At 39.6% G+C, this 25,585-nt stretch overlaps 1 protein-coding gene across 1 annotated transcript; it reads right to left on the bottom strand.

Moving 5' to 3' along the window:
* Window positions 1-239: 239 nt before the first annotated feature.
* On the bottom strand, window positions 240-23,114 carry LOC139952548 (scavenger receptor cysteine-rich domain-containing group B protein-like). Its single transcript, XM_071951714.1, is given in 14 exon segments — window positions 240-265; window positions 268-332; window positions 1,105-1,183; window positions 1,613-1,654; window positions 2,017-2,214; window positions 6,550-6,831; window positions 7,873-7,953; window positions 9,496-9,717; window positions 11,429-11,443; window positions 14,093-14,272; window positions 16,391-16,672; window positions 17,838-17,918; window positions 19,389-19,607; window positions 23,003-23,114. Coding segments are annotated over 14 exon segments (1,884 nt in total).
* Window positions 23,115-25,585: the final 2,471 nt, after the last annotated feature.

Here is a 25,585-nt window from a genome sequence, read left to right as displayed (position 1 = left end):
TGATCTGACTGTACAGTTCACCAATGTTCTCTCGTTCGTTGGAGTCTGAAGTCTCGTTGCTTTGAAGATTCACACCGACGTCATCATCACCCAGATAGCCCTCATAAATGATGTTATCGACCATTATATCTCCATGTTGTTCGTTGCTGTTTTGCTCGCTGACAATGGCAACAGTTGGTTCTTGAACCGTGAACTGGGAACTGCTGTTGTCTGTTGGTTCTTCTATACTGCAGTACACATTAGGAGTACCCTCGTTGACATTTGCATATTGGACAGCATCGGGGGAAGGGTTGTTACTCGGCTTCGGATGAGTATTTGCTATTCGCCTCTTCCTGCATTTTAAAACGAACGGTTTTAAACTGATTGTGAAAAGGATTCTTTTTCGAGGGTAAACAGCTTCATCAAAATCACAAAACTGTTGCAGTGCTTTCAGGTTGATAATATCACAATCGAGAGCGTGTTTTATCATTTGACGGTCAAACTAGGGGTCGACCTAGGAAACCCAGGGAAGCTTATCGAACGCACCCATTGAATGTTTTATTTCAACATACTAAACCGATGGTGGAGGGAGCTGTTTAAATACATGCACAATATCATCAATAAAGTCGACATCGGACCAGCTTTGCACCTGGTGGGAAAACCACAATTTTAAAGTAATGTTCGCATTGCTGAGGTGCGACGAGCGTATGCTTTTGGGCGTCTTCAGGAGAATTTCCTTTTACACGGTTGCAAACTAATAAACCCAAAAGCTGGTAAAACCCCGATTCTATTCAGCTCACAACCACAAAGTAACCACAGAGGCCTAAGGGCGGTCGGGTTGACCACGTGCATCTTCCCTCGTCATTAACCTGTACGTCCCTAATTCTTTCGAATCATGGCGGGGCACTTTGTCGATTGGGTATTCAGTCCCTACATGATTGCATGAATTTTCCCTGGAATAAATCACTCTGGTTTTCCCTCCTTAATTTAATACTGAAACTTATTACTTGCTTGTCTTCTCTCCATTTGGATTCTTGGCGTACAGGATAGTGATTAGGCTCGCTTTTCAGAGAGTCCTTTGCTTCACAACCAGAATAAATTAAATGAAATGAACTGTGTATTTACCTTCGCCTGATTAGAAAGAAGATTGTTATTAGAATGACCAGGAGGATGCCGACAGCAAAAAGTGGTCCAATTACGGCACCTGTAGGAATATAAAGCATTGATAACATCGACGTCTTATTTAGAGCAGGTATCTACCAACAATGTACTCAAGGCGCATACAGAAAGAGAGGTTATTAAAAGTTATGAATTCTGAGACCCAATTATGTAGCACCTTGTGGGTTGACAAGGTGTTACGGCGCATGCAGCAGCCACAACCAGGAACACTGGGGTGAAGAACTTCTTCTCTTTTCGATAAGTGCACTGGGTTCTTTTACATGCGTTACATACACAACACATGGGACCAATGGCTTTACGTCCCATCCGAAGGACGAAGCAATGGTTATATTTTATGTCAGTTTATTTCGGTTCACATCCAACAAATTAAAGCCCAGTCCATAATTCCTGTAAATGTGAATGCGATGCGAATTTTGACGTCAACAATTAAAAAGTATAAAACAAATATATTTACCGAGGCTCGTCGTTGTGTCGAGGGATGACGTAGTATCTGTGTCTAAAGAAAATGATTTATGAGGGAGGGTTTGTTCAAATCAACATTTACTTGTATTAATTATATGCAGAATAAACTTTTCTTGAAGTTTCGGGTATTATAAATTTATTAATCAAAACACATTCAACTGGAATATAATTTTATTTTCTCTCTTAAAGTAGCGGAATACTTAAACGGAAATGAACGAGAAAAACGAAATCATATGTGCACAAAAACAAATTGAGTGCGTCACTAGCTACAACAACTTATTGGTTGAGTGGATTGAGGTAATATGGGTGAATTTGGAGGCGTGTTAATGAATTTGAGTGATGTTTGTTGCTGAAATTTGCGGAGAAAACTTGTTTAGACAAAAATGTTGTGCTTACCTACGCATTGAGGTACATCTGAAGTCCAGTCACTTTCATCGGTGTGTCCTCGAGCCAGAAGGCAATGGAGAGTGGGTTCACCGCTCAGTTGAAATCCTTCCTCACAGGAAAAATGCACTGTTGACCCAAAGACGAAGGAATTACCCGTTCTAGCGCCACCATGCGGTACACCCGGGTCAGGACAATGTGCTTTCGTCACTGATGAAGCAATAGAACAATAAATTAATTATTGTGGTTGGAGCAAAGACATTCCTTCTCATTTTTTTCAACCAAAAATCTGTTAAGTTATACTGCAATCCACGCGCACCGGGTGCGCAGTGTTGAGCACCGCGCGCCATTGCTAAGGTGTACATGTGCTGAGTTTTGTGCACTAAGACATGATGAAATCATGTTTCTTTTCACTCTTTATGAAAGTTACATGTTTTTCCTCATTGACTATCACAATTTCCTTAACAGGACATCTTGATATACCAATCTAGATCACTGACCACAAATATTTGCAACTAAATAGAAACCGAATCATCTTGAAAACGGTACTTGTTTTAGGTGAATTAGGGGGAAAAGACGTGGAAACTGCATAATAGACGCTAAAATGCGTTACATCGGCAGAGCATTTTTCAGAATTTCAGTATTTTACTCAGTGCTTATTTAAAAAAAAATTATCACGAATGTAGTAAACCGTCATATCATGCAGCCATGTCAGAGATATAGCATAGTTTGTCGAGGAAGACATTAAATTTCCATAAAAAGTGAAAAGGGAAACGCTTTTCTCGTGTCTTTGTGCACAAAATTAGGCACAAGTACAAGCAAACTGAGCTTAAACTTACACAAATTCATAATATCAGAATTTAGAAAAAGTTTTTTTTTCTTCTGGTATAAAGCATTTATATGTATACTATACGGATGCGAGTACAGAGTTACAAATAAAGTGGTTGAAAGTAATTGCTTTTCATATTTCAGCGTGCCGTTTAAAAAAAACACTTTCAGAAATAAAGTTTTGGTGGTTTTTCTTTTTATTATTTCTAAAATTCCTTTAAATAGACACTTTTGTTTGACGCTATTATTAAAAGAGTTAATTTGAATGACTAGACATTAAGTGTTTGTGAACAAACACCAAGCTGTTCCGTGTTGTTTTGCTTGGATTATGTGCTTCACTGTCCAAGGAATCTATAACCGAAAAAAATGGTTTCAAAAAAGTTGTGTACAATGTAGCTCTTGATATAAGGTCACACTTCCCGGTTGACCTGTAAGTAAAGGTCAACATGGGCTCACAGCTACCAAAGACTATCTGCAATGACCCGGAAGTAAAGGTCAACATGGGGTCAAAGTTGTTGCAAATTAATCTTGAATGCCCAAGGAGTCTATAACTGAAAAAAGTTTGATAATCGGTTGTGTAGTTCTTGAGATGGTCCCACTTCCGGTTGACCAGGAAGTAGGGGTCAACCTGAGGTCACCGTTTTTCAAGTAAAAATTTTATGCTTAAGGAGTTTATAACTGAAAAGAGTTTTAAAATTAATCTGCTGTATAGTTCTTGAGATATGGTCCCACTGCCGGTTGACCAGGAAGTAGGGGTCAACTTGAGGTCACGGTTTTTCAAAGTTAATATTTTATGCCTAAGGAGCTTATAAGTGAAAAGAGTTTGAACATCTGCTGTATAGTTCTTGAGATATGGTCCCACTTCCGATTGACGCGGAAGTAGAGGTCAACTTGAGGTTACAGTTTTTTCAAATTAATCTCCAACCCCCAAGAAGTCCTTAACAACAAACAGTTGAAGAGTCGGCCGTGAAGTTCTTGAGATATGATGCTGCAAAGATTTCCTAATTATTATGCAAATGAGGGTCACGTGGTTAATTAATAAAGAACTTTAACATGTTTTATGAAAGGAATTAAGCTAAAAATCCTAAAGCTTCCATTTGATATTATTTTACGTCTTTAAAAACACATAATTAATTTGTAGGATACTCCTTTATTTTCCTACTCCTGCCGATAGGGGGCGCTCTTATGAGACATTTCAATCGCACGATTTCTGCACCGTAATGTATGTATCTGACTCTGTATTTGTATGTGTACATCGCACAGACCAAAACTGTCATAACATGTCAAGCTATAACTTCCCCTATAGAACACGGCCCAGTTTTATGGCTCTGTCTGCTTCAACCAAACTCTGCCCATTTATTATACAACCACCATTCTCCGCTTACTTTGCAAGCGCTGACTGTGCAAGTTCAAAGCAAAGATAACATATGATATGTTTCCCCGCGCACAAGCAAAAATATCCCTGCTAAGCTGTGAAACATGCTTTATGTAAGCGATAATATCCACGCTTCTGAAGTGTCAATTCTTTGCTTACGCAGTGAAGCAGAGTCAAATTGGACCAGTCTCACAAGATTTCCCCTCATGTACTAACAATCTTTTTTGACTTTACATGTTTGAAGTGTAGGCCTTACCAAACCTACTTAAAGGGCAAAATTTCATGGTTCTCATAACCACCAAAGTCTGCGCTTACGATCACCATTTTCCGCTTACTGTGCAAGCGCCGAATAAAATGTGCGAGCTTGGAAGCACACAAACAAAAGGAATCCCCGCTAAGCAGTCTATTTCGCTTGACGTAAGCGCAGAATTCACTGCTTCTGCTAATAAAGCATTGAATCTTTTTCATTAAGCAAGTTCCCATCATGACTCGACTAGTCGCACCTTAAACCCAACTATGACATAGATAAAATACGGATTCTCAAGATTTGTGCCGCTATGTGCCGCAAAGGCAATACTAATTATGTTGCGAATGGGCGACTAGTGAAATTTACTACTCGACTAGTCGCACGTCAAACCTAACTACGACACTTGTCGAGATAAAATACAGATTCTCAGGATTTGTGACTCGTCGAGATAAAATACAGATTCTCAAGATTTGTGCCGCTATGTGACGCAAAGGAAATATTATTTATGTTGCGAATGGGTGACTACCAGTGAAATTTACTACTCGAACCTAACTACGACACTTGTCGAGATAAAATACGGATTCTCACACTAGTCGCCCCGGGCACACTAGTCTCCCCGGCCTACTTTTGTCACAAGTAAAGCACGGTTTTTCCTGCGAATGTGAATCAAATTTTTAAGTCACTGTTTTCGCAGTGAAAGTTTCGCAGGAGTTGAGCACAATTAGTCAACTGTAGCAAATTTTTTGATGCGAATTGTGACGTGAAGAACACATTCCCTGCTAAGCTGTAAAATACGCTTAGCGTAAGCACAGTTCAGTTCCCTGATTACGTAAGCGCTGCGGTTCTTTCCTTTAAAAGCCATTGGCCCAGGACAAAACTACATAATAGCTTTTTAAACACAAAAAGCAGCTTAACCATGCCTCATGTTCAAGTTGTGAATACAGGTGTTCTGCTCAACTTCTGCAATTTTGTAAAGCAAAATGTTTTGCCTGTTTATTATAAGCAGCTCTATAAAACTGAGCCACTCAACCACCAGAGAAACGTCAGCATAATAAAATCTCTGCTTTTGTATTCCTGTCAAAGAGTTTTTGATTGTCATGGTCTAATTTCCGAACGTAACGCGAAATACTTGAATTAGTTTAGGCAAATGGTCCCCGGCGCGAACAAGGTGACTTTACCCGTAAATAATTCCAAATCCCGGGCGGTCTATTTTCGTCGTCCACGCTCGTCGCCTGAAACGAACCCGGTCAACTCGGTCCCAAACCAACTCGGTCCCAGTCATACGTTGACAGTTTTTTCACTCATTTCTCAAAAACGAACCCGGTCAACTCGGTCCCAAACCAACTCGGTCCCAGTCATACGTTGACAGTTTTTCACTAATTTCTCAAAAACGAACCCGGTCAACTCGGTCCCAAACCAACTCGGTCCCAGTCATACGTTGACAGTTTTTCACTAATTTCACAAAAACTACCGCACCACAGCAAGTAATATTTTAAGGGAAGCTTTCACTTGTCATTACCTTCAAACTGTTTAAGTTTAGTGTAATTCTGTGGACACCATGGTATGTCGTCGTCGTCAAAATCCCCTATTTATATACGCACGTTCGTTAAACGAAAACTCTATGCCTTCGTGTACGTCCTGAACTCGGTTAGGAAACGAAGAAACAGACACTGCGCTGTGGTCCAGAACGTATGTAGAAAAACAAGACAAAGAGACTTGAGTAGACTCCTCTCAAGAAGTCACAACTCATGATAGGTACATACTGTATGGCATTTACCAAAGAGAATATTTAACAATAACATGGAGCGACTGCATCCAGTTATATTCAAATGAAGATTACGTGGTTAATTAATTAAAATTTTTTTTTTTTTACATTTGACAGTAAAGCTTATGTTCTAAGCTACAATTTGGTATAATAAACTCACTCTTTCGTATTATGGTTTAGAAGATTAGGCTTAAAGAAAAAAACGTGTACAAATGCTATGGGTTTTAGGCAGAAACAAAGAATAAGAAAAACATAAAAAATCTCGACAGAAACAATACCTGTTCCGACGGTAGGTCGGAACAGCTAATTAAGAAAAAACAATGACCCTACCATTAAATACACTGATTGCGTTGTCACCCCCACAATGTAGATTGCTGTTCCCACTGCAAGCCATGCGGCAAGCTGACCGCGGTGCTTTATCTAGCCGGGCATACGCCGTGTCGCTACGGCCGCAGTAACACTCGTTGCCTCGTTCGACGCCAGCAAACACGTAGCCTTTACCAAAGCAGTGTATAATACACTGTAAAGCGTGGACAGATGGGCCACTCATTTTGCTAAACGGCAGTACCCTTAGTTCGGTGCTATCCACGAAACAGCCAAGGTAGCCCGGTACTATTAAAAAATATATACATACATTATATTTAAAGCACTTCAAGGCAAAGTATACCTGTGGTTTTTGGAATCGTTCGATTGTTTTAATCGTACACAAAAGCAAATGTAGTTTTAAACAACAAAATAAGCTTGTGACAATCATTTAAAGGGAAGGTAAACGTTTTGTAATAACTCAAAACAAATATTAACTTAAAAACTGACTTTGTAACGAGCATTGGGGAGCTGTTGGTAGTATAAAACATTGTGGGAAACGACTCCCCCTGAAGTAACGTAGTTTTTGAGAAAGAGGTAATTTCTCAATAAAATAATAAAAGACTTCTAGCTAGAAGTCTTTTATTCCTATCTGAAAGCACACAAATTCGTCCAACAAGGGTGTTTTTCTTTCTTCATTTTCTCGCAACTTCGATGACCAATTGAGCCCAAATTTTCACATGCTTGTTATTTTATGGTTATGATGGGATACACCAAGTGAGAACACTGGTCTTTGACAATAGACCTTTTCGCAAATACCATTGCGCAAGCGCAAACTGTCGAATGAGGTGCATGCTGGTCTAGCTAGTACCCAAATTAGATAGTAAGCTAGACCAGCATGCACTTCATTCCACGTCTGTTGTGCGCGTACCGAGTATTTGCGATAAGGTCTATTACCAAACGTGTACAGTGCCTTTAAAGGTGGTATCGCCGAAAATCCACAGTGAAGAGAAAAACAAGCACAAATTACACACCCAAAAGAAGCTCTAGCAGAAAGGGGGGGGGGGGGGTACGACGTGGACATAAGAGAAGGACAGACCAAATCGAGTTTGCCTGAATGACGATGAATCGAATGTCAGTCAATCCAATCGGATAAACGTATAATAGGAGCGTTTTGGAAATACGTAGTTACTTATTGGGTGCGTTCGTTTAGCTTCCCCAGGTCGACCCCGGTGTGTGGCGTGTTTTTTCTTCCAGGAGGAACGTGTGCATATAATAACCCACGTTCGTCCTAGCAAAAAAAAACCACCACTCACCGGGGTCGCTAAACGAACGCACCCTATATCTTACATTGGCACGTGACGCCTGCGTCTTCATAGTGTCCACAGTTATTTACGGTTAAAAATGCACACTCGTTCAGACGAGCCTCACCTGGAACCAACAGATAAATTTTCATCAACACCACAGTTTAGGAATTACGGAGATCGGGGAATATATATTTTCAGCAACGGAGAGATGTTGATGGTATTACATAATATTATGGGAAAGGACTCCTTCTGAAGTGACGTAATCTTTGAGAAAGAGGTAAACTCTGGCTGGTAATTTCTGAACCTTCCAAAAATGTTTGAACCCAGGAAAGCATGCAGGCCTGAAGTCTTTCTCAGATAGCACCACACACATTTTCCCAACGAGGGTGTTTTTCCTTTCATTATTTTCTTGTAACTTCGATGACCAAATGAACCAAAATTTCCACAGATTTGTTTTATGCATTGGTTGGGATACACCAAGTGAATTGAAGCCCGGTTCATACTTCCTTCCATGTGAATGCGATACGAATGTTGACGTGACATGGTTGTTTTTGCAGCAAATGCTTCGCAGAAGTTGAGGACAAGTGAACTGGTGATAATTATTTGTTGCAAATTAATTGTGTCATCAAAATTAGTATCGCATTCGCATCCGAAGGAAGTGTTCATTGCCTTTATTGGAAAACAAAATGGGAGACTTTGGAACGCTAGGTGGCAGCAGACTTACCAGGTAAATTTCCATTGTTTACGTAGCTCTCAGCATGCGCACATTACCGGGAACAATGGATTTTACCTGGTAAGTCAGTTGCCACCAAGCGTCCCTAAAAGTCTCCAATTAACGTTGCTCGCATGACTTGGGTGATCGGTGATCTGTCCGTCCGATTCTGACTTCTCTTCAGTCGATTGGTTTCATCCATTAATTTAGGCACTGGACACTATTGGTGTTTGTCAAAGACCAGTATTCTAACTTGGTGTATCTTAACATAAGCACAATTAAATAACAAACGTTTGAAAATTTGAGCTCAATTGGTCGTCGAAGTTTTTGTAACGAGATAATAATGAAAGAAAACACACCCTTGCCACACGAAGTTGTGTGTTTTCAGATGCTTGATTTCGGGACCTCAACATCTAATTATGAGGTCTTGACATCAAATTTTTGGAAAATTACTTCTTTCTCGAAAACTACGTTACTTCAGAGGGAGCCGTTTCTCACAATGTTTTATACTATCAACAGCTCCCCAATACTTGTTACCAATGGTAATTACTCAAAATAATTTTTTGCAGAAACGGCTCCCTCTGATGAAGTAACGTAGTTTTCGAGAAAAAAGTAATTTTCCACGAATTTGATTTCGAGACCTCAGATTTAGAATTTTGAGGTCTCTAAATCAACCAACTAAAAGCACGCAACTTCGTATGACAAGAGTGTTTTTTTTTTTCTTTCATTATTATCTCACACCTTCGACGACCAATTGAGCTCAAACTTTCACAGGTTCGTTATTTTATGCATATATGTTGAGATACACCAAGTGAGAAGTCTGGTCTTTGACATTTTACCAATAGTGTCCAGTGTCTTTAATCCAAATAAATAAGTTACTATTAAAAAGAATTAGCGTCACTTGTATGATCAAGAATGGAAAAGGTGTTTATGCCTGACTTGTCACGAACAAACCTCTAGTACAATCAACATTATCAAGTAAAATTTGTCCGGTTCCTTCACCAAAGAATGCTCTTCTGCGTGCTGCGATGTAATCGTTGTAACCAAGTTGTCTGCACACAACCTCAGCCTCTGGCTGCTGCCAATTAACGTCACAAACTGTTCCCCATTCGCCGTTGATAGCCATTACCTCCACCCTACCCATGTTTGGGTAGTCGCCGTTAACCAATCGAACATCTATGAACAGTAATATTTTGTTTTGATTAATTGTGAGAAAAAAAAAGATCTTTGTCCTGTTGGAAGAAAATTATTGAATTGAATAGTTTTTATACATTTAATTTTATTTATGCAACATATGGGAGAATGCCTAAGGCGGAACGGCAACTCCAAAGTGAAGGTCACACTAAATTAATTTAAATTTGGGAAATCGACCCGAATATACTTCCGCCAGAAGTACGTTGCCACATACCCCAGAAGGGTCGCCACCCTAAAACCTTAAAGCCATTGGACACTTTCGGTAAACAGTATTGTCCAAGGCCCACACTTTATGTATCACAACTTATATATAAAATAACAAACCTGTGAACATTTAGGCTCAATCGGTCATCGGAGTCGGGAGAAAATAACGGGAAAACCGACCCTTGTTTCTGCACGTTTCGCCGTGTCATGACATCTTTTAAAATGAATCCGTAATTCTCGATATCGAGATTTAATAATTGTTTTAATGTTTTCCCAAAAAGTAATGCACTTCATGGGATATTATTTCAAGAGAAGTCTTTCACCATTACCTTCTGTTAACCCTGTAAGTTATTTGTAAATCAATGAACTTTTTTGTTGTTTTTTTGTTCAGAAAGTGTCCCATGGCTTTAAGAGTCAGATGGATGCAGGCATGTGCTGCATCATCAACTTGAGCCTGGCTGGTAGTAAGAGCAGAATGCTACATTTCGTTATTAAAACGAAGCAATGGTAAAGTGGCTTGCTCATGGGCACAAGTGCCATGACCAGGGTTCGAAACCATACTCTGATGCTCACTACCCCACTCTTTAAATGCAAAAGAGTGAAAAAGCACTCTTTGAAGAGCCATATTATGAGACATTTCTTTTCCGAGTGGTCTTCCACTCTTTTAGATTTAAAGTCACCTGGAAATATAATTTTTTTTCTTTCAAACATAGGAGTATATGCTTACGAACAATAAAACATTTTTTTTAGTAATTGTTTGTCACGGTTTATATGTTTAAAAAATATATAACGTTGTTTGGGGCTGACTCCGCCTACCCCTTTTGTGACGTCAATCGAGGCAGACTTTGCCTGCAATGCGTAGAGTAAACACAATTGCAAAGTACATGTACGGACCAAGTGGTGAGTTTGTACGGTTTTTTTTTTTTTGAAACGTACAAACTCACCACTTGGTCCGTACATGTACTTTGCAATTGTGTTTACTCTACGCATTACAGGCAAAGTCTGCCTCGATTGACGTCACGAACAGCGCCTTTTCGGGTCGGGGTCTACTCTTAAATTTGTAAATAACATAAGAACTGATTTTTGAAAACCTTAGTTAACTGTTTATTCACATTCCACTTATCAAAACACATATATTATTGACAAAAGCTTTATTTTGAAAAAATACCACTTCCAGGTGACTTTAAGTTTGCATCTGTTTGAGTGATTTTTTTTTCACTCTGAAAAGGAGTGAAACACCTCTAAAACTAATATCTAGTTCAAGAACCCAAGCACTACTCTCTAAATGAAAAAGAGTGAAATAACCACCACTCTAAAATAGCCATATATGAGGGACAACTCGAAATGTAAAGAGTGGTGTTTTTAAAATGACACTGCTGGCATTTTCTTCATAAACATCAGGTCTTTGAGATTTCAGACAAAAAAGTGATCAAACAATAACGGAAAATAAATTCCTTAGAATCTTAAAACGAAGTTAAAAATGGTTTACCAGGTTGTGTCACGTCTACGTTGTTGATTTTTAGAAACATCACATTTCCAGCCAGTAATGGAGGCAGTAGAGAGTCGCAGGGATACAAAAAGACAAAAAATACCAAACAATGTCAGTAAATGAGCGGGGCCTACATCATTTGAAATATTTTGTTGGTACATTGTCAAAACTACCAATGTGGCAGGAGATTCTGTCACACGAAATATTTGTGCCACCCCTTTCCCCCAGGGTATAGTTTCTGGACATTTCACCTGATGGCGCCCTCTTTTGACTCAACTTTCGTCAGCCTTGTATAAAAACAAAACAGTACGTGGGTGGATTTCACAAAGAGTTAAAGGCAGTGGACACTATTGGTGATTGTCAAAATCCAGTTCTCTTACTTGGTGTATCTCAACATATCGTCGTGCGTACCACGAACTGACCTAACTCGTTCACTGTTTTAAAAAACGTGTTCAGAGAAAATCACGATTGAAGTTGCACTACTTTTGAAACTGCTGTTTCGGAGTCTGCTTACCAACTTTATTGTATTATTTTATGACGAAAACAAAGCTGAATACTTTATTCATACAGAACTATCAATGTGTTTTAATCCCTAAAATTATTTTAATAAGTAATTAATTCCTAAACAGATGGGTCACTTTGTGAAAATGGAAATTTCATTTTTGCCTGCAGCGCGCTGTGTACAAACCAATGCGTAATAGAGACCTATCGAGATCGGTCACTTTGTGAAAATACTACGCTCCCCAGTTAGGTCACTTCGTGAAACGAAAATTTGCATGCGCGCCATAATCGCGCGCGCTGTAGCGCATAGTTTAACCATTGGTAAAGCGACGTATCTAGATAGGTCACTTTGTGAAAAGACAAAATGGCAAGTCCAGCGATGCGTCGTTTATACTAATTAGTGTAATTACCAAACTATTACATATTAGGCACTGAAACTTGCTGATAATGTTAACAGCATTGAGTTTGTCAATAATTTGTTTTAGAAACAAATTTGCGAAAATGTGTGATTTAGTGTCAGTTAGGTCAGTTCGTGGTACGACCGACGATATGCATAAAATAACAAACCTGTGAAAATTTGAGCTCGATTGGTCGTCGGAGTTGCGAGATAACTATGAAAGAAAAAAACACCCCTGTAACACAAAGTTTAGCCTTGCTCAAGGCGGTCGAATTATTCACTCCGAAAAAAGACCGCCGCTGTATAAAAACCCACCCGTATTCACTGTGCGTAACATCGCACGACACGATGCTCCCGTACACTATCCGCATGCGGAGGCCGTCAGGCCGACAGTCTTGTAGGGTCTGTGTTGAAGCCACTGACCTCATTACTATAATAAGCGAAGAGTTCCCACGGTCAGCTCATTACCATAATGCCCGCGAAAGACGAGACATGTCTACATCGTCACACACCACCACCACGGACGCTCAGCGAGCATGATAGGCGTGCGTGATTGGACATCAAAACGAATAATTCATTTGCCTCACATCCTGTGTTGTCTGATAGGTCTGACGAACGATATACATATTCATGAGCTGCATACTAGCATATCCGAGAGCCCCCCCCCCCAATTTTTTCCACTAGTGGCATTTTTTCAATACAACACATTAAACCCGGAAGATACAGACCCGACAAGGCTGTCGGCCTGACGGCCTCCGCATGCGGTTAGTGGTACGAGTGCGGTGACTTGTGTGAACAGTATTCGTACGATGTGACAGTGTGTATACGGTAGGGCCATGCGATGTGATCGCACACACCACGCACAGGGTATACGGGTGGGTTTACAGCGGGGTCTTTTCGGAGCGAATAATGCGACTGCCTTGAGCAAGGCTACACAAAGTTGTGTGCTTTCAGATGCTTGATTTCGAGACCTCAAATTCTAAACCTGAGGTCTCGAAATCAAATTCGTGGAAAATTACTTCTTTCTCGAAAACTACGTCACTTCAGAGGAAGTCGTTTCTCACAATGTTTTATAATACCAACCTCTCACCATTACTCGTTAACAAGTAAGGTTTCATGCTGATAATTATTTTGAGTAATTACCAATAGTGTCCACTGCCTTTAAGAGTAGTCTTATGTCGAGTTAAGACAAGTTACTCGTCCTAACTTAGGACTAGCCACATGTATTGTATATCTCCTAACTCTTTGTGAAATCGACGCCTGGTCATTAATTTTTGGTTTATTTACACCAGGACGAATCCTTATGCGCCATCGTGTTTGAAAAATTGCATTAACATGCAATTTTTCACAAGTTAAGGAAGATCTCTCCGGCGGTATACAGATTGTTACAAAACAACAAACTAAGAAGAACTTTTAGTGCACCGATAAAGTAATCCCTGTGTCATTGTTGCTTCAATGTCGTCTAGTGAGTTTCAATACTCATTCGGTTTCAATTCAGAGTGATTATTTTGAGCAGAACTTAGGGGAAGGAAGTAGAAGGAAAAATGTCGCAAAGGGACCAGTACGTGACTCAAACCCACAATCTGTGAATAACTGAACGGAATAACTGTGAATAACTGTGAACTTGAGCCCACCGCCGTAAAGAGCTCGGCCAAGACACCACAAATACCCGGTTCAACTCTTCTACTTTTCGTCTCTTTTTTCCCCAGCTGTATTTACTTACCCTCCCCCCCCCCCCCTCACCCCTCTCCCTCTCCCCTTCTTACCTGGACATATAGGTATATCTGGAATCCATTTCACTTCCCCAGCTTCCTGGGAGCATTGCAGCCTGATTTGTCCAAACCCAACTTGACAAGAGATATTAACGACTGATGTGAAGATAAACGAGTCACCACCTTCCAGCCTAGAATTCGGTGTCCTCGGATCAGAACAAAATGTTTTCCTCACTTTTATCAAGATCAAAAGAATATTTCAAGGTATTATACACAACTTTCTCCAGAAGACGATCAGAGCATACTAATCGAAACATCGAGTTGAAACCAACGGTTCTTTTTAGAACCACCCCAACTCATGGTGTTACCGCAAACCTTTCCATATATTATACATTTAACAAACAATTGTTTTTTTTTTAGACGCTATGGTCTGAAAGTTAAAGGAACATGTTGCCTAGGATCGGACGAGTTGGTCTATGAGAAGCATTTGAAACCGTTTGTTATGAAATGCATATGGTTAGAAAGACTTTTTACAAGTAGAATATAATTATCCACACAAGTACGACTCGAAATTGCACGGTTTTCATTTTACGTCGCGAACTAACACGGTCGGCCATTTATGGGAGTCAAATGTTTTACTCCCATAAATGGCCGACCGTGTTTGTCGACGAGGTAAAAAGAAAACCACGCAAATTCGAGGCATATTTGTTTAGATCATTGTATTCTACTTTTACAACATCTTTCTACCCATATGCATTCTATAACAAACGGTTATAGGACGCTTTTTAAAGACCAACTCGACCGATCCAAGGCAACGTGTTTCTTTAACTGATTACGAAGTTTATACTTCTCGAGAGACATTCGATATACCGATGTTCAGCGCATTGACAATTTAAAGGAACACGTTGCCTTGGATCGGTCGATTTGAAAAGCGTTTGTAACCGTTTGTTATAAAATGCATATGATTGGAAAGACGATTAAAAGTAGAATACAATGATCCACACAAACATGCCTCGAAATTGCGTGGTTTTCGTTTTACCTCGTCGACTAACACGGTCGGCCATTTATCCATAAATGGCCGACCGTGTTAGTTCGCAAAGCAAAAGGAAAACCACGCAATTTCGAGGCATATTTGTGTGGATCATTGTATTCTACTTTTAAACCATCTTTCCAACCATGTGCATTTCATAACAAACGGTTACAAAAACGTTTTATAAACCAACTCGTCCGATCCAAGGCAACGTGTTCCTTTAAGGTTTTAATTTCCCAAGGCCAGCGAGTCTCAGGGAGGGTTAATTGAAATTGTAGGCCTACTTTTAGTACGGGTAGCTAAACTAGGCGATAAACTAAAATCGTTACTCTTTAAGAAAAGGGGAATCAACGAAAATCACGTAACATGTTTATACTGTTAAGCGAATCGAACCATGTGACAGTTACTGTGTCAACTGAATGTGTTCACATCGTGATTCTTAAAAAGGCTTAACGACTTCTTTATTAGGTGCGCCTTGAGCACCTCATTTTGGTCGTTTTTGGCGCCCTATAAATATTCTTTATTATTGTTATTATAAGTGTGCAAAACTTCATTTAAGCAAATGCATAAAACCTGATATAAGTATGCCCTCTATGTGATTCGAACTCATGCTTAAAACGTTTACGTATGCAAAACGTGAGCCTAAACTATAGTTATCAATTTTTACGTGGTTGCAGGCCTGAAACGCGACTATAATGTGTGCGAAACGTAACCTCAAGTGCGAACCGGGCATGTGACGGTTGGTATTAAATAGTGACTTATCAAAGTTCTACTAACGTTTAGAACTTCGACGACCAATTGAGTTCAAATTTACACAGGTTTGTTATGTTGTGCATATGTTGAGATACACCAAGTATAAAGACTGGTCTTTGACAATATTACCGAAGGGTGTCATGTGTCTTTAAAAGCTGTGGACACTATTGGTAACTGTCACATACCAGTCTTCTCACTTGGTGTATCTCAACATATGCATAAAATAACAAACCTGTGTAAATTTGAGCTCAGTTGGTCGTCGAAGTTGCGAGATAATAATGGAAGAAAAAGCACCCTTGTCACACGAGGTTGTGTGCTTTCGGATGCTTGATTGAGGGACCTCAAATTCTAAATCTGAGGTCTCGAAATCAAATTAGTGGAAAATTACTTCTTTCTAAAAAACTACGTTCCTTCAGAGGGAGCCGTTTCTCGCAATATTATGTTATACTATCAGCAGCTCCCCATTACTCGTTACCAAGTTAGATTTTATGCTAATAATTATTTTAAGTTATTACCAATAGTGTCCACTGCCTTTAATGGAGCCCGGGAGTTTAAAAAAAAAAGCTTACCATCAAATACTCCGACGAGTCGATCCCCTCCACAGAGTTGATTGCTGTTCCCATTACATGGATTACTGCATTCTGAATCAGCGACCCTTCCTTGCGAGTCATACATGGTATCATGACCTCCACAGTAGCAATAAGATCCGTATTGAAGTCCAGCGAAGACATACCCTTCCTCGTAACAGAGCTTGATACAGCGTAAAGCGTGCACTTGATTGTTTTTTTCTTTGAAGGTTGGGAAAAGTTCGCTGTCCTGTCGGTGATTGAAGCAACCCAGATAACTTGGGACTAGAAACAGATTGATATTAGTTAAATGGTATTATCATAGTTGTATCATAGTTAATGGTTATTAAAATGTAAACTGACCTTATGTTTATTTTTCTTTGATTTTTTAAAGGCAGTGGACACTATTGGCAACTACTCAAAATAATTATTATCATAAAACTTTTCTTGACTACGAGTAATGGGGAGAGGTTGATATAAAACATTGTGAGAAACAGCTCCCTATGAAGTGACGTAGTTTTCGAGAAAGAAGTAATTTCCCACGAATTTGATTTCGAGACCTCAGATTTAGAATTTGAGGGCTCGAAATCAAGCATCTAAACGCACACAACTTCGTGCGACAAGGGTGTTTTTTTTTCTTTTCATTAATATCTCGCAACTTCGACGACCGATTGAGCTCAAACTTTCACAGGTTTGTTATTTTATACATATGTTGAGATACACCAACTGTGAAGACTAGCCTTTGACAAATACCAATAGTGTCTAGTGTCTTTAAGCCTTGCTCCTTTAGGGCATATCAGTTTTCAGTATAAAATCTACTTCCTTTGACACCATTATTCACTGTGACGTTTCTGGTTTGTTTGTTTTCGTAAACCTTGAGTATAATACATAGCTATAAACACATAGGCCCTATACCTTTTTAGTTTTATTTTAGTGAAAATTCAAGTATTGCCCAAACCAAAAATCCTTCATCAATGATCCTAAGATTGCACCGTAGAGCATTTAGAATGCAATTTTCCGGGCCCGCTTAAGGGCCCCGGACCCTACCCGTAAAGGTTTTGCGATCAACAGCAAACTTAAAGTACAACCCACTTTTCCCCTCCACGGTTACTAAGTCGAAATATTTGACAGGTTTGTCCCCCCTTCCATTTTGATCTGGATCTGCATGCTATTGGTCTCATGGGATATCAGAACGCACACTCAAAGACAAATTAAAGAGAACAACTGTTTTCTTACTGTAAAGTATTTATGTTAAGACTTGCACAAGTTGGTTGCTATAGGTGACGTCATGTAGCCCGCACCTGGTGCCGCCATTTTTAGCTCATGTTTACATGTCAGTAACACGGAATGTTGTTAAACCCACAATACATGCTTTGAAGTTCAGTATTACACATAAAAGTGAGTCTTCTATGTAGTTATACAAACCAGGAGTACAGTCTACCACACTTACATTGGCATATGACACTAACATCCTCATAATGTAGACAGTTGGGTGTGTTATCGAATTTACAATCTTCGAGGCCAGTTTCATCTGTGGGAAAGTCAAGACGGGATAAATCAATCGAAATTTGCGGAAAACGTTTAGTATATACACTCAAAATTACCCCGAATATGTGTCAAAATGACCCCCAAACAGAATGTGAGTTGAACTTCCATTAGAAACGAACCACCAGTTAGCACATGAACATTGGTCAGGCAACCCGGGACGCGGACTTCAGGTCGGGATCCGACTGGACATCTTTTAGAGCGTGTGTGAACGTTATAGCTTTTATATCTCTAAACAATTAGGCCTACTCACAAATTTCAAAATTTTCCTAATTTTAACTCTGATTATGACACATGAAAGCATTGCTTATAACCATTAGTTATACTGATGACATGTCAGTGTAACGTGAATAGTTTTAATGATGCCGAATTCGATGGAAAAATGGAAATATCTCAGTGACTCAGATGTTGCCAAAGTCATTCAAGCTGTTAACACGTCGAGTATAGATTGTTGCTACAAAAATCCCCGGATGTGTTCCTACTTCGTTTACAGAGGGCATTGAACAATGCAACAAGGATCCCGGAATGTGTTAAAAAAAAAATGATCTTAAAGCAATCGCGAAGCATTATTCGCTAAACAGTATTCGCTAAACAACATCGGTAGACAGTATTGTCCAAAGGCCCACACTTCGTGTATCACAACTTATAAATAAAATAACAAACCTGCGAAAATTTAGGCTCAATCGGTCATCGGAGTCGGGAGAAAATAACGGGAAAACCCACCCTTGTTTCCGCACGTTTCGCCGTGTCATGACATGTGTTTAAAATTAATCCGTATTTCTCGCTATCGAGAATTGATAATTGTTTTGATGTTTTCTCAAAAAATAAAGCAATTAATGGAATAATATTTCAAGAGAAGTCTTTCACCATTACCTTCTGTAAACCCTGTAAGTTATTTGAAAATCTGTGAACTTATATCTTTTTCTGTTCCGAAAGTGTATAATGGCTTTAAATGGTGTCGCTCCTTGTTCAAGCATATTGAGCACCTTATTGGTGAGTGTTTATTTTTATAAGAAATCAAACATCAAAGTAAGCACCCTGACAGAATGAATAGGAAACAATCTGGCAAAAAGAGTGTTTCAAACTTCAAACTCGAGAATTGATAGTTGTTTTATAGAAGAGTTTGCGGTAACACCATGTAATAACAATCTCTAAATGAGTTGGGGTGGTTCTGAAAAGAACCGTTGGGTTAACTCTTCTAAATGAGTTGGGGTGGTTCTGAAAAGAACCGTTGGGTTAACTCTCTAAATGAGTTGGGGTGGTTCTGAAAAGAACCGTTGGGTTAACTCCTCTAAATGAGTTGGGGTGGTTCTGAAAAGAACCGTTGGGTTGTTTTAATGTTTTCTCAAAAAGATCTTGATATTCTTATACTAATCACTTCATCACAAAGCCCCTTGATTCACCATCATGTATACCAAGCAATATGTCTCCAACGAATAATTTAAATGATACCTACTTCCAATGCATGCCACTTCATCGAGCCAGATATCTCCTGTTCCCTGTCCAAAATTGTCAAGTGCCCGAATGACACCGCTGTATCCAAGCTGTCTGCATACCACTTCAGCATCTTCCTCCCCCCATCGATCGTCGCAAACCGTTCCCCATTCAGTGGATGAGTTTAACAGTACTTCCACCCTTCCTTGGTTTGGACGGCCACCATTCACTAATCTGACGTCTGATTGTGATAAAGAAGTCAACATCAGCAGGGTCCATATAATATACTATTATTATTATTGTTATTATTATTATTATTATTTATTTGACAAATAAAAAGCAAAATGTTCAAAACTAAATATAACAGCAAAAACTCATAAATAAGTACAACATAACGTGAAAGCAAACACAAGAAATACACATATATGTACCATTATAAAAGGGCCAAAACAACATTAATACAACTAACCACCCGATACTCCACATTTGTGTTAGTATAGTTAACCACAACAACGGGTCAACGAGATTAGGTACTTATCCAACACCGATTACTACCTCGTCTCCCAGGTTACCAATCGACGATAAGGTTCGATAGTCTGAATCGACGATAAGGTTCGATAGTCCGAATTGACAATAAGGTTCGATAGTCCGAATTTACAATACGGTTCGATAGTCCGAATCGATAATAAGGTTCGATAATAAGGTTCGAAAGACGCACACCGTAGGAAAATTTAAATAAGAAGTTCGTTTTGTTCATAGATATAAAATTAAAATAACTGAAATAACTAGATCGGCCGCGCGTACATACACGGGTTCTGGCATGGGTCCGCCATTGGCCTTTCTCCCCTGTTCATTTTATGTGCGTTGCCGTGGTCACGTGACTTGTTGCCGTCGGCGCGTGACATTTAGCGCGTCCAAAGCCTATCTCCCGTGTGCATTTTCTGCGCGTCGGCTTTCGAACGTGAAATCGTTACCGCGTCCATGGCGAACCAAAAAAATGTCTACACAGGCAATGGCGCGTGTGTATTGTCGATTCAGACTATCGAACCTTATTGTCGATTCGGACTATCGAACCTTATTGTCGATTCGGAATAATGAACCTTATTGTCGATTCGGACTATCGAACCTTGTTGTCGATTCGGACTGTCGAACCTTATTGTCAATTCGGGCTGTCGAACCTTATTGTCAATTCGGACTATCGAACCTTATTGTCAATTCGGACTACCGAACCTTCGGATTATTTATCCTTATCCTATTTTGGGACTAACAGGCCATTCGGACTATCGAACCTTCGGACTGTCGGACCTTCGAACTATTGAACCTTCGGACTAACGAACCTTCGGACTAACGGACCTTCGAACTATTGAACCTTCGGACCATCGAACCTTCGGACTATCGAGCGGTAACCGTTTATACTTTATGGATAGACTGGATCCTTATGCTGCGTCGTAGTAAAACGTTGCTATAAACAAAGCACCAGTCTACTTGCAATATTGTGCGACGATGTCACGAAGACTTGACAGTTGCAACGGCTGGAAACACGTTTACGCTGGCCTTTTACCGCTTTTGGGTTTTTTAATCATTTTTCGCTAATTACGTGACATTTTGATGATTTTTTTTTTTACAGCAACCATCTGTAAAAACATTATTTATGATTCTACAGCCCTAAACTGCGTACACGGTGAGCCGGTGTGTGCCTTAAATCTTTTATGTATGTAGATTTGGCAACGCATGCAATACAAATAAACTGCACATTTCAAGCTTTGTCTGAGTTTGTGAATCCGGCTTGTAAGCTAATGTTTCTTGATCATATATGTTCTACATTCAATTGGTGTTTAAGTGCACACACCTGGGGCCGATTTCACAAAGATCTCAAATTGATCGTAACTTCAAATCAATCGTAGTTGCTAAGTAAAGTGTGATGTCACAATACAAATCTCTATGGTGATACTGAAAATTTGTCTTGCGATGAATTTTATTGCTTTGTGAAATCGGCCCCTAGGCCCAATTTCATAGAGCTGCTTTTAAAGCACAAAATTTTGCTTAAGCAAAAAAATCCTGGCATAATAAAATCAGAGTACCGGCCAAGACTCCACTCAATTGTTATGCCAAGTAAACAACAGCTAAATACCAGTCACAAGCAATGTATATGTCATGAAATTTTGGCTAGTAACGTGTGTAAAATAAGCGAGCTATTTTCGTGCTTAAGCAATTTTTTTGCTTTAGCGGCCCTATGAAATGGGGTGCGTTCCACTCTCGCAAACGACGCCATCTGTTCGCGCAAACGTTTTTTTATCTTTTGAACGATTGGTGCGTATACGCGATGTCAATATGGCGGCGCCCTGAAATGAAGATGGCGCGCACCATACGTAGTTTTTTTTAACTTCGTTTTTGCTGCAATAGTCCTCTTTTTGACATTATTACATCAACTAATTAACTTTGTTATTCCAAATCTGCATTATCATCCACCGAAAACACAATGTAATTATGTTTGTGACAAAGAAATAATACCGTATGCTTGTCCGCCATTTTAAAAACCACTCGTCAACACCTCGGAAGTATGTTCGCCTAAAGTTGCCAACGTTCGCCAACGGTGGCGGCGAACAACTCGTTCCACTTGAAATTGTTGGCGTACGTGCGCAACTGTTGGCAACGTTTGCGCGAGTGGAACGCACCCCAGATTTCATATCTCGCCAATCAAGATTCGTTCTATTTTCTATCTTCATTCATACTGACATGGCTTTAGAAACAAGTAATTGTTTATAACATACTGATGGTTTGTATATTCATGTGGGACTTAGCCACTCCAGTTTCGATTGATGCCAAACGCCAACATGAAACATTTTACACATATTTAGGCCTTTTTCGAAACCACGGCTTCAGCTTTGATTCGGCTTCAGGCTCGTCCTCTCGTCCTCTGGGCGCGTATGCAAAGTACGCGCAATTGACAAAACAATCGCGGAGCCTAGCTAGCCTGAGCCGAATCCAAAGCCAAATCAAACTAAAAAGGTAATTATTCACAAAATTGCTACGTCAGAACCCAAACAATGACGTCTAAAATATGAAATATGCTCCGACACTTGATATTGTGTTTTAATCCTCCAAACATGTGCACACAACACCAGTAGAAAAACACTGTCACAATGTCAACACGGGGAGCTGGCAAAGAACATAGTTCACAGTACACGATTCAACGAGTAATTACAGAATTTCCCTGAAAACCCCCAAGCCTTTCTACACAAAGCAATAACGGATAGCTCTAGGACGTTATACTCACAAAGCCAAACAGTAAACGGAGCACGCCATGATTCATGCTCTCAACATAGAGAGAACATATTAATCTTTATGTGCTTCATGTTACTCATATTACTATTAATATTAGTATTAATGTATAGTCCAATTTGGTTCTCTGCTGTGCCACGAGGGTTTTCCAGACCATCCGGTCCCCCCCCCCCCACCCTCGGGAAAAAGCAAACACTTCCGATCTTTGGCTGTGCTCAGTGGTCATAATGGGTTGATGTGGCTGCCAGCCAAAGGCGCCTTTGCATGCCTGCTTCTAGAACACGTTGTTCGCAATTCAGCTCTTAGCTGCGAGTAAGGATGATTAGCCCCCCAAATTATTATAAAAACACACACCTTGAATCCATTGCGAAGAAGCAACCTCTATAACCATTAAAGTTGAAACTAACCAGACCACTGCCACCAATCTACCACCCATCTTATCACACACCATGTTAAATGTGACCATCCTGAAATTAATATTAGAATCAAAGCTAAGAATACTTTCTCTTTTAACGGAATTATATGAAAGCATGTCTGCTGCAATTTGTGACCAGGAAATTATCTTAAAGGAACACGCTGCATTGATTCGGTCGAGTTGGTCTTTGAAAAGCGTTTGTAACCGTTTGTTATAAAATGCTTAAGGTTGGAAAGATGTTTAAAAAGTAGAATAGAATGATTCACACACATTTGCCTCGAAATTGCGTGGTTTTCCTTTGACTTTGCGAACTGACACGCTCGGCCATTTGTGGGAGTCAAAAATTTGACTCCCATAAATGGCCGACCGTGTTTGTCGACGAGGTAAAAGGAAAACCACGCAATTTCGAGTGATACTTGTGTGAATCATTATATTCTACTTTTAAAACATCTTTCTAATCATATGCATTTCTATAACAAACGGTTACAAACGCTTTTCAAAGACCAACTCGACCGATATAAGGCAACGTGTCCCTTTAACCCGGAACACCTTGATGAACCCGGAACATCCTGAAACAGAATAGTGTTCGAGCTTATGGTCTTATTTCATAAACAACATAGGGTTTGGATTTTCCAAATTGTTACATGTCGTAATCAATGTACCAGGGCCAAAATTGCATAGAGCTGCTCGGCACAAAAACTTGCTTAGCATTACATTTTTGCCTTGATAAAAACAGGATTACCGACCAAATTTCCACGTAATTTTCAGGATAAGCAAACAACAGCTGAATACCAGTAACAAGTAATATGCAACAACTGGAAATTAGGTTGGTAATCCTGTTTTTACCAAGAAATAAATGTCATGCTAAGCAAATTGTTGTGCTTGCCCAGCAGCTCAAAATAATTGGGCCCTGTTACACGACGGCTGGACTTGCGCGGCTGGTAGTTGTTTCAACACAATGCGCAACAGCTCGTAATCGTAAACGCGTGAACGTCATGTCACCAAAATGCGCACTACAACTCCCAGAGCAGAACAGCCAATATTCCTGCGCTTTTTTTTATAAGTACCCAAATGAAAAAACAAAAAAAAACAAAAAACAATTCCATGAATGGGGAAACTGTTTCGAAAGATGTTGTTCCTGGTTTGTGATAGCTGGATTTATTAAAGGGGTTGTTTAAACGCACTGCTTGTTTAAGGGAAGGTACACGTTTGGTAATTACTCAAAACAAATACTAACTTAAAAACTGACTTGGTATCGAGCATTGGAGAGCTGTTGATAGTATAAAACATTGTGGGAAACGACTCCGTCTGAAGTAACGTAGTTTTTGAGAAAGAGGTAATTTCTCACTCAAAAAATAAAAGTCTTCTAACCAGAAGTCTTTTATTGTGTTTTTTCCCCATAATTTTCGATGACCAATTGAGCCCAAATTTTCACAGGCTTGTTATGTTATGCTTATGATGGGATACACCAAGGTGAGAACACTGGCCTTTGACAATTACCAAACGTGTACATTCTCTTTAAACCCTATATGTTAGATTTTCACCAACAAACCAGTGACCATTTCATTTCCAGGGTGGTATCGTTCTTGAAATATTGCCGACCACTCAGGAAGAATAATCGGCAATTGGAATGTACACAACAATACACTGTAAAAAAAAACCGGTGAAATTTACGGCACTTTACCTGGCACCCTAGCTGCCAGGTAAAGTGCCGTAATTTTCACGGTAGAAATTTTGCAAACTACCCCTTTAAGGCAAAATACAAAACTTCCACTGTAAAATTTACGGCACTTTACCTGGCAGCTACCAGGCAGCTATTTTTTTACAGTGTTAGACACAACACTGTCAGTAACGCTTTTCAGAATCAAACTTTGAGTGGTGGTAAAGAGTGTTATTTTTTCATTAAACCGCAGTACTTAGAAGTGAGAAATTGAAAAAAAAAAAAATACATTTAAGTCTATACAAAGCATCTGCTGCACTTCTTTACCAAGTACTAAGCAATTATTGCCATTAACTTGTAGAGTGATTAGCAAGCGTCAAAATAATTGTTAGCAGAAAACCTTACTTGGTAATGAGTAATGGGGAGCTGTTGATAGTATAAAACATTGTGAGAAACGGCTCCCTCTGAAGTAATGTAGTTTACGAGAAAGAAGTGGTTTTCCACGAATTTGTTTTCGAGACCTCAGATTTAGAAATTGAGGTATCGAAATCAAGCATCTGAAAGCACATAACTTCGTGTGACAAAGGTATCTTTCATTATAGTTATCTCGCAATTTCGACGACCAATTGAGCTCAAATTTTCACAGGTTTGTTACTTATGCGTATGTTGAGATACACTGGTCTTTGACAATTACCAATAGTGTCCAGGGTCTTTAGCGGTACAAATTTAAACCTTGGTTAGATGCATTAAATATCCCCTCCCAACCCCCGCCCTGCTCCCTGGTCAGGTCACGGTAAAAGCTATTAATTGAATGTCACAGCTCTCCAGTGGAACACAATGCTGACGGATAGTGAGTGGATGA

The sequence above is a fragment of the Asterias amurensis genome, chromosome 20 (assembly GCF_032118995.1).
Source record: "Asterias amurensis chromosome 20, ASM3211899v1".
Taxonomy (NCBI): domain Eukaryota; kingdom Metazoa; phylum Echinodermata; class Asteroidea; order Forcipulatida; family Asteriidae; genus Asterias; species Asterias amurensis.
Note: the sequence above shows the minus strand (reverse complement) of the source record. Positions and strands in the feature narration are given on the sequence as shown.